The sequence below is a fragment of the Microcebus murinus genome, chromosome 7 (genome assembly GCF_040939455.1).
Source record: "Microcebus murinus isolate Inina chromosome 7, M.murinus_Inina_mat1.0, whole genome shotgun sequence".
Taxonomy (NCBI): Eukaryota; Metazoa; Chordata; class Mammalia; order Primates; family Cheirogaleidae; genus Microcebus; species Microcebus murinus.
Window position 1 is genome coordinate 107,067,016 of NC_134110.1, and position 14,412 is coordinate 107,081,427.

The 14,412-nt window shown below is 49.4% G+C and overlaps 1 protein-coding gene across 9 annotated transcripts in view; it reads right to left on the reverse strand.

Moving 5' to 3' along the window:
- The window catches only part of SPIDR (scaffold protein involved in DNA repair), a 484,225-nt gene that overhangs the window by 20,976 nt on the left and 448,837 nt on the right, over positions 1-14,412 (reverse strand). For all 9 annotated transcript variants that reach the window (XM_076005324.1, XM_012790018.2, XM_076005325.1 and 6 more), the window contains 4 exons: positions 14,135-14,278; positions 13,984-14,043; positions 4,996-5,206; positions 4,216-4,368 (listed from right to left, as the gene is read on the reverse strand). In XM_076005324.1, the coding sequence (XP_075861439.1) occupies positions 4,216-4,368; positions 4,996-5,206; positions 13,984-14,043; positions 14,135-14,278 (568 nt within the window). The remainder of the gene's footprint in view (positions 1-4,215; positions 4,369-4,995; positions 5,207-13,983; positions 14,044-14,134; positions 14,279-14,412) is intronic.

Sequence of the window (14,412 nt, forward strand, 5' to 3'; positions counted from 1 at the left end):
ATAGCCTGACCACTTGGGGCACCTGGGGATGCCTGTCTGCACTGTGGCTCTGTCCCCATAGCCTGACCACTTGGGGCACCTGGGGGATGCCTGTCTGCACTGTGGCTCTGTCCCCATAGCCTGACCACTTGGGACACCTGGGGGATCCCTGTCTGCACTGTGGCTCTGTCCCCATAGCCTGACCACTTGGGGCACCTGGGGGATGTCTGTCTGCACTGTGGCTCAGTCCCCATACCCTGACCACTGGGGGCACCTGGGGGATGCCTGTCTGCACTGTGGCTCTGTCCCCACAGCCCGACCACTTGGGGCACCTGGGGATGCCTGTCTGCACTGTGGCTCTGTCCCCATAGCCTGACCACTTGGGGCACCTGGGGATGCCTGTCTGCACTGTGGCTCTGTCCCCATAGCCTGACCACTTGGGGCACCTAGGGGATGTCTGTCTGCACTGTGGCTCTGTCCCCATAGCCTGACCACTTGGGGCACCTGGGGATCCCTGTCTGCACTGTGGCTCTGTCCCCGTAGCCTGACCACTTGGGGCACCTGGGGATGCCTGTCTGCATTGTGGCTCATTCCCCATAGCCTGACCACTTGGGGCACCTGGGGATGCCTGTCTGCACTGTGGCTCTGTCCCCATAGCCTGACCACTTGGGGCACCTGGGGATGCCTGTCTGCCTTGTGGCTCTGTCCCCATAGCCTGACCACTTGGGGCACCTGGGGATGCCTGTCTGCACTGTGGCTCTGTCCCCATAGCCTGACCACTTGGGGCACCTGGGGGTTGCCTGTCTGCACTGTGGCTCTGTCCCCATAGCCTGACCACTTGGGGCACCTGGGGGTTGCCTGTCTGCACTGTGGCTCTGTCTCCATAGCCTGACCACTTGGGGCACCTGGGGATGCCTGTCTGCACTGTGGCTCTGTCCCCATAGCCTGACCACTTGGGGCACCTGGGGATGTCTGTCTGCACTGTGGCTCATTCCCCATACCCTGACCACTTGGGGCACCTGGGGATGCCTGTCTGCACTGTGGTTCTGTCCCCATAGCCTGACCACTTGGGGTACCTGGGGATGCCTGTCTGCACTGTGGTTCTGTCCCCATAGCCTGACCACTTGGGGTACCTGGGGGATCCCTGTCTGTACTGTGGCTCTGTCCCAATCGCCTGCATGCCCAGGGATGCAGCACTGCTGTCCCCGAGGAGCAGTTCCATGCTGGCTCACTGATGCCCCACAGTCTGCTCCGTCTTGCAGACGCCCCACCCTTCTGACATCTTCCTGACAATAATCTGTCCCTGCTTTGCACCATCGTCTGTCTATGGGGCTTCCAGAATTCCTTCATTTAAAAATTTGATCCTATAATCTTCTCAAAGTGGCCAAGGAGAGCAGAACAACACAGAAGCAGCCCGTCCCACACTGGCCTGAGTCAGCCTCCCGACTTCGTGCTTTGTCCCTCTTCCTCCACCAGCACTTGGAGGTTTTCTGACTGCTCCTCACAGCTCTGTGGGTTTTCTACCCGCCCTTCCCCCTGCCTGGAGGGCCTTCCCCAACTTTGCTTGACAAATCCCTAGGGCCCCCACCCTTGGCGACGACTGGCTCCAGCCCTCAGACAGCCAACCTTTCCTTCCTAGTTCCCGATAGCAGAAGTATGGAGATGCTATTTTCTCCACTAGACTCTGAGGCCTTAAGCCCCCAAAGCTTCCTGTGCATGATCTCATTTAACCCTGAATGATGCTTTGAGACTGATTCTATTAGCCCTATGTCACAGGTGAGAAAACAGTGCCATCAATTCACAACTGCAGGTGCGTGTCAGCGCTGGCCCCACAGAGATGCACAGAAGAGAAAGTTCAAATAGCTTCAACACAGTGAACAAGTGTTCAATCTCACAAGCAGCATGTGATTTAAAGGAACAATGGAATAAGTTTTTTTTGTTCATCAAAGATTCTAAAAAGAGTCAGGAAGTCGTGGTGAGTAAAGGTGGGGAAAAGGGGCCATCTTAGATGTTACTTTTGGAAGGTTGAATTTTTATAAACTTTGTGGAAAGCAATTTAGCAATATGTCATTTACTATTAAACACATATATTCCTAGATAGGTGTCCACTGGAAAAAAAATAAAGATAAATAAAAAATAAAAAACATACACAAAACCACGCATAGTACAGCTACTTTGGAAAACACTTTGGCATTCTTCAATAAGGTCAAATGCAGGATTACCATACACCCCAGCAATTCCATTCCTGGATTCACACCCAAAGCCTAAAAACAGGTGTTCAAAGAAAGACTTGTCCATGAATACTCAGAGCAGTTCTACTCACAATATCGAAAAGGTAGAAACAACCCAGATGTCCATCAACCGATAAAAAGATAAGCAAAAAGTGGCATATCTGTGCAATGAATATTATTCTGCCATAAAAGCAATAAAATTCCAACACATGCTACATTGTAGATAAAACTTAAACACGCTTTGTTAAATGAAAGACACCAATCACAAAAGACCACATATTATATGATTCCATTTATATGAAATATCCCGAATAGGCAATTCATAGAAACAGAAAGTAGACTGGTGGTTTCCTAAGACTAGGGCCTGGGAGGTGGGGGGTTGTAACTGATAGTTGGCACAGGGTTTCTTTTTGTTCCCAAATTAGATTGTAGGGATGGTTGCACAATTCTGTGAATATATTATAAACATTTTAAATGAATGAATTACAGGGTATGTGAGATACAGAGTTATATCTCAATAAAGTTGTTTAAAAAGTTTGTGAACCCTAACCCTCTGAAATCCTCCCTTATAGATATCAGTAGGGATTGATGCTTATTACAGACTTGCTTATAATTGCAAAACACAGGAACATCCTGCATGTCCATGAGTGGAGGGACAGTTCATTCATTTGAGGGAATATTATGCGACTGTTAAACTCAGGTTAGAGCTCTCTCATCCCTGCTGGAGCATTAAGAGAGAGAAGCAAGTGACAGAATGACACGCAGCAAACACACAGGCTCCCCAGGTAGGTAGCCGTGTGCTCCCGCACTCCGGCAGAGCGGAAAGGCGCTGCGGGTGGGCGTGGGGGGAGGCTGTTATCTTTCTCTTTGTTCATCTTTCCCTAGTTCCAATGGACACGTATCACTTTTATTAATACAAATTTTATAAAGTTAAAAAAAGAAAGTATTAATGCAATTTTCAGCTCCAGACTCATATATCCAACCAGCCGCTGAAACATCTCGGATGTATCCAAAACACCCCAACTGTGGAGATGGGGCCGAGATGGTCGTCAAAGCTGGCCTCACGCACCGCACCCTCCCTCGGGGACCTTCGCGGCGCGGCCTCCTCGTCTGAGCCAGGAGGGAGACGGTCTCCGGCGACCTCCGTCTCCAGGCACGCCCTGCTCCCTCTGTGCCCAATTCACCACCAGCTGCAATTTTCCTCGGAATTCCACTCCCGGGTCCACTTCTATACTGCCGCCCGCCCGCTCCCGCCCCGCCTGCCCTCCGCAGCCGCGCTCGCGGCTTTGAGGCGCCTCCCGCCTCCCGGAGCGGGCGAGGGCTGCGGGCTCCCGTCGGCTCGGCTTGCACAGACCGTCCCGCGCGTCAGCACGGTTCCGGGTTTGTTGAGTGCCTGGGACATGGCAGGCGCTCAGCAAACACTCGCTGCACCGACGGGCAAACGAAGCCAAGCAGGTGAGCACTCGCGGGAACGCACGCGCCGCCCCCCAGGCCGCGGACGCCCACCTTGCACGCTGCACGCGCCCCCCCCAGGCCGCGGACGCCCACCTTGCACGCTGCACGTGCCGCCCCCCAGGCCGCGGACGCCCACCTTGCACGCTGCACGCGCCCCCCCCAGGCCGCGGACGCCCACCTTGCACGCTGCACGCGCCCCCCCCAGGCCGCGGACGCCCACCTTGCACGCTGCACGCGCCCCCCCAGGCCGCGGACGCCCACCTTGCACGCTGCACGCGCCCCCCCAGGCCGCGGACGCCCACCTTGCACGCTGCACGCGCCCCCCCAGGCCGCGGACGCCCACCTTGCACGCTGCACGCGCCCCCCCAGGCCGCGGACGCACACCTTGCACGCTGCACGCGCCCTCCCCAGGCCGCGGACGCCCACCTTGCACGCTGCACGCGCCCCCCCAGGCCGCGGACGCACACCTTGCACGCTGCACGCGCCCTCCCCAGGCCGCGGACGCCCACCTTGCACGCTGCACGCGCCCCCCCAGGCCGCGGACGCCCACCTTGCACGCTGCACGCGGCGTTGGCGGGCGTGCCGGGGTCCAGCCGGTCCAGCGTCACCGGGCCAGTCGGCGCCCAGGGCCGAGCGCCAGGGGCCACGCGCGGAAGGGGCTTCTGAGGTACGAGGACGGTCCGCTCCACACAAGCAACTCGACCTGCCGACAGAGACGCTTCAGGTTACGGCAGCGTTGGGAAAAGTGGATTCTCAGCCGGCAGAGACGGTCTCGCGAGCCGAGTGGGCGCCGGGCGCAGGTGGGGCCAGCGGCCCAGCGCCGTGCCAGCGAGCCGCACTGGACTCAGGCTCGGCCCAGAAACGGAAATTTTGTGGTATGTGAATTGTATTTAAGTAAAATTTAAAAATACATAGTTTAGGCAGGATCCTAGTTTGATCCCTGGACAAAAGGGCTGACCGGCCTAAGCGCAACACTGACAGTGTTCTAGCTTTCGGTCTGTTGTAGAAAGGACATTCCAGACCGCGGCCTCAGGTGGCCCCGCAGCCGCACAGGTGCCATCCGCAGGTGCCGTGCGCAGGTGCCGTGCGCAGGTGCCGTGCGCAGGCAGCCCTGGCGGGGCCAGGCGTTTCCGCCGGGTGTGTCAGCGCCGCGGCGTGCGGCTCCGCCCGGGTGGCCTTGGCAGGCGCGCCTCTCCGCCCAGGCCGCGTCCGCGGTGGGCTTCGGGAAGCGTGCCGGCGCCCGGGCAACGCGGAGGCGCCCAGGAGCCAGGCGAGCCACGCTTGGGCACCTGTCACCCTAACCCCAGCTGCCGGGAGGCAGTGAGCGCACCCTGGTCTCGGACGGCGTCCCTGAAGAGGATGTCGTGAGGAGCCGCCCTGGCGAATGCTTCCAGGACCTCCGGGCCCAGCACACAGGAGGGGGACACGCAGACCGGCAGCGTCCTGGGGAGCTCGGGGTCGCTCTCAGCCCTGGCTTGCAGGGTGGTATCAGTCACCAGCAGCCAGATCTCCCTTTGCTCCAGAAGAAGCAGATTCTTCAGCTAAAATTTGAAGACACAGTAAAGACCATTAACTATTCTTGTATCTAAAATTTTTTTAAAACAACAATCTTAGAGGATTATTATTAATACTAACAATTTAAGATATTATTTCAAACTTGCTTTAAAACCTACAGCAGCCTTTGTACATGTTGGTCACTAGCCCCCATTCCTAAGGCTGCCTCGAGTGCCTCGACCTTGTGCCTGGTTACTGGCCTCCTTTGCTGGGCATGACCCACACTTCCCTGGCAGTGGGGCAGGGCTCTATTATTCCTCTGACCTACTTAGGTAAAATCATCATTTTCCCCCTCTTAATCCTGTGTTTAATCCTAGAATGTTAATTCCCATATTGTTTTCTTTTTCTTTTTTTTTGAGACAGTGTCTCGCTTTGTTGCCCAGGCTAGAGTGAGTGCTGTGTTGTCAGCCTAGCTCACAGCAACCTCAAACTCCTGGGCCCAAGCGGTCCTCCTGCCTCAGCCTCCCGAGTAGTTAGGACTACAGGCATGCGCCACCATACCCGGCTAAGTTTTTCTCTATATATTAGTTGGCCAATTTCTTTCTTTCTGTTTATAGTAGAGACGGGGTCTTGCTCTTTCTCAGGCTGGTTTCAAACTCCTGACCTCAAGCAATCCGCCCACCTCGGCCTCTCAGAGTGCTAGGATTATAGTCATGAGCTACCACGCCCGGCCTCCCATATTGTTTTCTATCTAGTGCATACACATTAGTCTCCCTGGGCGGCAGTAAGTTTCCTGAGAGTTAGGGATCGATCTTAGTGGCCCTCAGCCTTTGTACAAGGCCTCTGAATATAGCAGGTGTCATATATTTGTTGTACCTGCAACAGGTTCTCTTTATCTTTTTTCTTTCTTCTTTCCTTTTTATTATATATATATGTAGATGTATTCATTTTTTTCTTGTCTGTAAAAGCTGTAATGCCTTTTCAAGTTCTGTTCAACTGGTATTCTGCCCCTTCCTGTTGGTCAGGGCTTGGGATTGAGCAGATGCAAATGGGGCCAAGGATGGCTAGCCAGGCTGGGGCCTGGGACGCAGCCAGCTTTAGACTCGGTTGGTGCTGCTGGCATGGCAGTGTGCTCAGGTTGAGGATTCTGCGTGGCTGCTCAACAGGACTGGGCACAGAAGGCGCCTTCGCTGTCAGGAGCTGCGGGGTGGGGAGGTGGCCATGTGGCTGGGAGCCTGATCACATACAGGAAGTCTGAGTAATGCTGAAGCTAGTGGAGCGTGGCTGCTCACCGCTGGAGAAGAGACACATGCTCGTGGGATTGGGGGGCCTCTGGTAACTTCTGTGGTGATGGTCTGGAGTTGGAAGTGTTGGTGTAGAGTCACGATTTCAGACAGACAAATGCAGATGCAGACATGGGTTTACGTGTGTCCGTGTGCATGGACACACACACACTTCCTTGCTCTGTCCACGGAGAGGGACTAGAAGCAATGACAGTGAGCCCACCTAGAACCCGGGTCTCGGGCTCTAAATTCCATTCTCAGCCAGGTGTGGTGAGCATGTCTGTCGTCCTGGCTACTTGGTAGGTGGAGGAAGGAGGACCATTTGAGCCCAGAAGATGAGGTTGTAGAGTGCTATGGCTTTACCTGTGAATAGTCACTGCATGACTGCCTGGACAACAGAGTAAGACCCTGTCTTTAAAGAAGTTTTTTAAAAAATACTATTTTCCATTAAAATCAAGCAGGGCTCCTTGAAGGGATGGCTGATTCCAGAGTATAGAAAACGAAAGTTGAGTCTGAAACATCTTATTATGTCAGAATGTAAGGAAGTACTCAAAGAATGATGGGAACATGTCCTAAGGACACAGGAGACAGCTTAAATATGAGAAGATTTGAGCAACAAAATGAACAATAGTAACAGATTATAATCTGTTGAATAAAAAACAAATTCACTGTTCCATACTGATATAAATGACTATATAAATAAATCAGGGGAATGAAAAGCTCCTAATTATAGCAGAACACCAGCTAATAATGTAGAAGAAATGCTGAAATTAGAAATTTACCATTTGGCCACCTTCCAAGTATAATTAACTCAGGTAAGAATCATAATGGAAATTAAAATAAAAGTTTGATAAGAAAGAAGATATTTACATGGTCAAAGTATCTCCCCATAAAATACTTATTTATTAATTAATTGGAATGAAATACTAGTTAACTTTTGTGTGAAGAAATTTAGAAAATACCATCTTTATCAATTGATAAAATATCACAATTCTGGGTCAAGTTAACTGTGTGTGTGTCTCCTGGTATGAACACAGAATTGTTTATGTGGTGTTCCTGTTAGAAATGCATAAGCTGAGTCTACTCATTAGAAAACGTCAGACAAACCTAAACTGATGGACATTTTCCTAAGTATTAATAACTGGCCAGTAACTTTCTTAAAAAACGTTAAGGCCATAAAAGATAAGCAAAGATGAAGAAGCACTTCATTTGAAGGAGATGAAACATATATGACAAATAAATGCTTTGTATGACCCTGTACTAGACCCTGGAGTTATAAAGAATATTTTTGGAATAACTGACAAAATCAAAATTTAAAAAATTGGTGAACTCCTTAGGAAAGGCAAAGATATCTCTATCTACAAGAGGTTAAGAGTTCTTCAGACAATATTCAAAGATTTTAGATGCTCTTTTTAAATATTATGGATTTGGCCTGTAGTCTCTCTTTCAATCTACTGATGAACCAAAATGTTCTAATTTCCTTTGAAATTAACCATCAATTTTTTTTTCTCTAACTTGCTTCAGAGAAAGATCAACTATCAAGTTATCACTACTATTGGGGTTATGAATAAAGTCAGTAACAACAAAATCATCTGTAAAAATATACCAACAACCAATTAATTTGAAGTAGTACCAACAATTCATGGCTAAAATTTTATTAAAAATAGATCTCTTCTTATTCATAATTGTCAAAACTTTGAAGCAACCAAGATATCCTTCAGTAGGTGAATGGATAGACTGTAGTGCATCCAAAAAATGGAATATTATGCAGTCCTCAAAAGGAAATGAGCTATCAAGCCATGAAAAGACATGGAAACTTGAATGTGTATTATTAAGTGAAAGAAGCCAATCTGAAAAGGCTACCCACTGTGTGATTCAAACTATATGACATTCTGAAAAGGCAAAACTATGGACACAGTAAAAAGATTAGTGGTTTCTAGGGGCTTAGGAAAGGGAGAAATGAGTAAGTGAAATACAGAGGGCTTTTAGGGCAGTGAATGACACTAAAATGATGGACACGTGTCATCATATATCTGTCCGAAACCACAGAATGTACAACACCAAGAGTGAACCCTAATGTAAACTATGGACTTTGGGTGACAATGATGTGTAGGTTCATCAATTGTAGCAAACGTGCCACTCTGGTGGGGGTGTTGACAGTGGGGAGGCAGGCTGTGCAGGTGTGGGCAGAAGGCATATGGAAAATGTCTATACCTTAATTTCAGTTTTGCTGTGAACTTCAAACCGCTCTAAAGAATAAAGTCTATTGAAAAAATTCTTATAGCCCTATGTAATCAGGAAAAGTATTTAAGCACGGATGATATAGAAACCTAACAGATCTCTTCCACACAAATATGCCCAATTAACTTTTGACAAAGGTACAAAAGCGATTCAGTGGAGGAAGGACGGTCTCTCAGCAAATGGTGCTGGAGTGAACAGACATCCAAGGCAGAAAACTGACCTTGACCTAAACCACACACCTTGTACAAAATCCAACTCAAAACACGTGATGGACTCAAATGTAAAATGTAAATTTATAAATCTTCTAGAAAAGTATGTAAGAGGGAAACTTTGGGACCCAGAATGAGGCAAAGAGACTTGACTTGTTTTTAGACTAGACAACAACACCATGATCTATAAGAGGAAAATTTGGTAAATTTGACTGCATCAAAATTAAAAACTTCTGTATCATTAAAAAAAATCCTGTTAAAAAGATGAAAATACAATTTACAGACCCTAAGAAAATATTTGCAAATCCCATACCCGACAAAGGCTTTGTATTTAGAAAATACAAAAAGCTTTAAAAATTCAACAGTAAATTAATGAGAAATCCAATTAGACAGTGGCCAAAATATGTGAACAGATATTTCACCAAAAAGGATATATGGATGGCAAATAAACACATGAAAAGATGTTCAACATCATTAGTCCTCTGAATCGATCTCCAGAGAATTATGTTAATTGAACAAAGCCAGTCTCAAAAGGATCTGTTACGGGTTGAACTGTGTCCTCCCAAAAAAAGATCTGTTGGCATTTAGGACTTCAAGTACCTCAGAATGTGGCTTTATTTGGAAACAGGGTCTTTGCAGATTTAACCAAGTTAAGATGAGGACATTAGGGTGTGCCCTAATCCAATACGGACTGGTGTCCTTATAAAATGGGGAGGTTTGGACACAGACAGGAGGAGGGAAGACGGCGTGAGGACACAGTGAGCAGATGTGCTGTGCCAGGGAATGCCAGGGAACGCCAGCAAACACCGGAAGCTGGAAGGGTCCTTCTTAGAGCCACTGGAGGAGCACGGCCCTGCCCACACCTCGACTACAGACTACTGGCCTCCAGAAGTGCGACACAGGCCGGGTGTGGGCACGGTGGCTCACCCTATAATCCTAGCACTCTGGGAGCCTGGGAGTCGGGAGGATTGCTTGAGCTCAGGAGTTCAAGACCAGCCTGAGCAAGAGTAAGACCCCATCTCTACCAAAAAAAAAAACAAAAAAACAGCCGGGCATGGTGGTACATGCCTGTAGTCCCAGCTACCCAGAGACTGAAGCAGAGGGATCGCATGGAGCCCAGGAGTTGGAGGTCTCAGTGAGCCACAATGACGCCACTGCACTCTGCCCAGGGTGGCAGAGTGAGACTCTTGTCTCAACAGCAGCAGCAAAAACCCGAAAATAGGCTGGGCGCGGTGGCTCACGCCTGTAATCCTAGCACTCTGGGAGGCCGAGGCAGGTGGATCGTTCGAGGTCAGGAGTTTGAAACCAGCCTGAGCAAGAGCGAGACCCCATCTCTACTAAAATTAGAAAGAAATTAATTGGCCAACTAATATATATAGAAAAAATTAGCCAGGCATGGTGGTGCATGCCTGTAGTCCCAGCTGCTCGGGAGGCTGAGGCAGGAGGATCACTTGAGCCCAGGAGTTTGAGGTTGCTGTGAGCCAGTCTGACGCAACAGCACTCACTCTAGCCTGGGCAACAAAGCGAGACTCTGTCTAAAAAAAAAACACAAAAAACAACAAACCCGAAAATAAGAAACAAGGAAACAGAAGTGTGACAGAATACATTTCTGTTGTTTGAAGCCATCTAGTTTTTGGAACTTTATATGGCAATCCTAGGAAACTAATACAGATACATACCGTGTGGTCCTGTTCAGCAACACTCATAAAATAATCATAATGGAAGAGAACATATCAGTGGCTGCCAGGTTGGGGTTAGGGAAAGGACGGGTGTGGCTATGCATGGGACCAAAGGGACTCTGTGGTGACGGCACAACAGCATATACTGAGTACAGCGGTGGTTACACAAGGCCACACGTGTGGCAAAACTGCGTAAAAGCGTGTGTGCGCACACACACAGAATACACGTGTGACTGGTGAAATCTGAACGGGCTCCGTGGACTGTTCCAGTGCCCGTTTCTTGGCTTTGTCTTGCGCTGGGGCTGCTGTGGGTGTGGGAGATGGCATGGAGGAGGGTGCCCAAAGCACCCTGTATGTTTCCCTTCAGTCTACTCTGAGTCTGTGATTACTACAAAATAAAAGTTAACGATAAAAAGCATCCATCTCTTTTACTTTCATGACATAGTCACTGGGTCTGTTTTGACGGCGCAGGTTCCGGCAGTGACACAGGGCAGCATTCCACAGTCAGTCCTGACTGCAGAGGGTGCGGTGACTGGCGGAAGCGCAGGCTGGCCCCAGGACTTAGCTTATCTCAATTCCTCCCCGAGGAAGTTGGTTTCTGGTGATTCTCTTTCCCACAAAGCAGAAGATAGGTAGAATTTTAGTGGATCAAAGAACCTACTCCATTGGGTTCTGGGTCTTCGACTGTCTCTGACTACAGGGACACCGCTTCCTAGGCACGTGATCACTGACAGCCCTGCCCACGGACAGGCTGCTTCTTGGACAGGACGGGATCCCTGGATGCGCCCCGGCTCCCCCACTTCCGGGCAGGGCCCCTCCAGCCAGCAGGCAGACCGGCCACAGTCTGTCCTTCTCTGCTCCAGCGCTCCCCTCCTCCTGGGTTTGGTGCAAGGATTTGACACCTGCTTTCTCAGCTGGAGGGCTGCGGACAGGAGTGTGAGCTGCCACAGCCTCGCGGCTGCGCTGAGGGCAGTGTTCTGCCTGCAGTGTGGCCCTACGGCTGGGTCTTCTCCAGGTGGCTGGAGATGCATGAAGTTGGCCTTCGGCTCACCTCAGACTTGGAAAGTCAGAGACACACCCTGTGCTCCACCCCTGTCCTTGCTGAGGGCCCTGCCGGACCCTGGGACAGCTCACACGGTACACAACTGGGCGACGCGTAATGTGACGGTTACGGCAACTGTTCTCTAACGCCTCAGGAGAGGCACTAACTAGCTGTCAAGTGATGAAAAGGTAAACAGATAAATGGAAAATGATGGAACTAAGAGGGCATTTCAAAACTATTAAATTTATCCTAGAATAACCCACTACCGTGAGAGAATGTCACACCCATGTGACAGATGCGGAAACTGAGGTGAGGAGGTTTAGTAACAGTTGGCCTGTGGCAGAGGTGTGCTGCGTCCATGCCACCCTACAGGTGACAGAGGGACTGCAGAGTCAAGAGGCATCATGGACACTGGATTAGAGATATTCCTAGAACAGGTATACTACTGCTGCTCAGATAAAATGGTATTTACATGATAATGGTTTGAAAAACTGAAAAATCCTGCATGGAAATTAAAGATGGCAAAAATATCGATAATAAAAAATAAAGAGCTAAATGAAGTTCATTTATATTCACAATTTAATTCTCTGTTTCTGTTTCTATGGGCAATGTACTTTTTATTTAAACTTCAGGATCTCTGTGAGCTAATATATACAAGTTCACTGCAGAGAGCACGCACCTTCTGCAAAGAAGGAAAGGCAAGGCAACAGACACCTGAGCATCACCTGCAGCACATCCCTTACGTCTGAAGTGTAAAGTTTACTTGAGTCTTAAAATGCTCTCGTACAGAGATCAGCACCATGTTCCCATGCAGAACCCCTGGCATCCCTAGGTGATGAGCACCCCTTGACGGCCCTTCCCTTCTTCCCTCCCTGCCACACACCCCACTGTGCATTCAGTCAGCCTGCCAGACGCCAGGAGACACGCGTCCGGTTGTTTCTTCCTGTTTCACAGCTCTCAGGCCCTGCGGCCCTGCTCAGCATTTGAAGAACGTCAGGGATCTTGGTAGACCTGAGATAGCAAAATATGGCCCATGGACCAAACCAGCTCACTGTCTGCTTATGTGTGGCCTGCAAGCTAAGTATGGTTTTTAAATTTATTTAAGGCTTTTACATTTTTAAGTTGAAACAAGTCACAAGAAAAATACAGATGAAAGATAGGTTGATACAACATGCTCGTATATATGAGCATCATCAAGAACTTGATTGGAAGTTTAGAAGCATATTCTTTTAGTCATTCTATGGCTCTTCTCCTGCCTAAGAATGATCAGAAAAATGCAAATAACTTGTTCAAAATGAAAGCACAACAGAAAATAACTCTGGATAACTTAAGCAGAAGAGAAAAGCTCCCGAGCCAGGCAGCTGAGCCATGGCTGTATGCAAAGCATGCAGGCTTTGTAGAGATTCCTATCAAGTGTGTAGGTGACTCGCCCAAGTTCTGGGGTTTGCTTTGTCAGGTCTTGGTAACCAGGCATAGTCTGGTTTAAAGACAACCACTGGTGCCATCCCAACCCTGTGCCCAGCTCACCTGCCCAGGTGCCAACTTCCTGCCTCCCCTCGAGACCCCTCACTGGGCAATTCCCTGGTGTTCCCACCTGGTTGGTCACAGGTGACACACCAACAGCCGGGGTAGGCACAGGCACCCCTGGACCTGGTCTGCTTCTTTCACACATACCCTTGAGGAGGCAGCGCTCAGAGGGTACTCGTGTACCTGGTGCACACCACCCACGAGAGGGCGAGGACATAACAAGTAGGGCATTCCCTGTGCCTCTTGGGTGACTAGATTTGCATGGATGCTCCTCCATGAGTTAAGGTCCGGCAGATGTTTCTCACAGAATGTCGTCCGTGCAGTGACATTGCCATGGACATCTTTTCCCTCATTTACTCCCCACTGATGGAGCAGCAAGTGCCATGAGGGTGCCACTCCCTAGAACTGCCCAAGGCCTCACAGGGACCATAAAAGGGCCCCTTCAGCTTTCGAAGGCTCTCGGAATTCCCAGAAGTGGCTGAGCTCAATCCTCAGATTCCCACTCCCACCCCAGGAACGAGGTTTCAGCTTCTTTTTCCTTTCTGTAACCAGCCTATGTGTCAGGGAAAAATGAGCATTTCCGAGCTGAAAATCTTAGCAGTCAGGGTTGTGCTTGGGTTGTTTCATACCCCAGTACTGGCACAGTGGCTGACAGTCCACACCTGTACAAGGAATGGATTTATCACCACTTCAGCACGGAGCATGCTTAACTGGATTTTAAAAATGCTTTTCTACTTTGGCACGCCATTAATCCCTAATAGAGATTATCCTTTAATAAACTTATAATATCTTATACATTATAACACCTTATGAGAGAGACAGTGAGAAAGACAGACAGATTACCTGTGGTCTTTGATAAATCACCCGGGCATAGAAACTGCAGCGGGCACCGAGATCACCAGTCTGGGAAGGCAGAGAGAGAGACTGGTGACGGTGTGGAAGTGCACAGCACAGCAAACGCACTTGAGGAACTTCTCAGAAACACAAACACTACCTGCAGAATTTCTCTTAAGCAGCGGGTAACTGGAGGCTGGTAGAGCTTTGAAATGGGGTCTTCTTCAAGGATATCAATTTGTCCCAGAACTGGATGAGCCGTGAGGATGTAACAGAAGGCAGGAAGAGGCAGATGAGTTTTTACCTGTTTACAATGAAGGCAAAGGTAGAACGTGAATGCATTGTTGAAAGACTCAAATACACTACTAAAATCTACTCTTTAATATATACTATTTGCCCATAGATGTGTGCCCTCTCTGGAATGCCATACGAGGAATG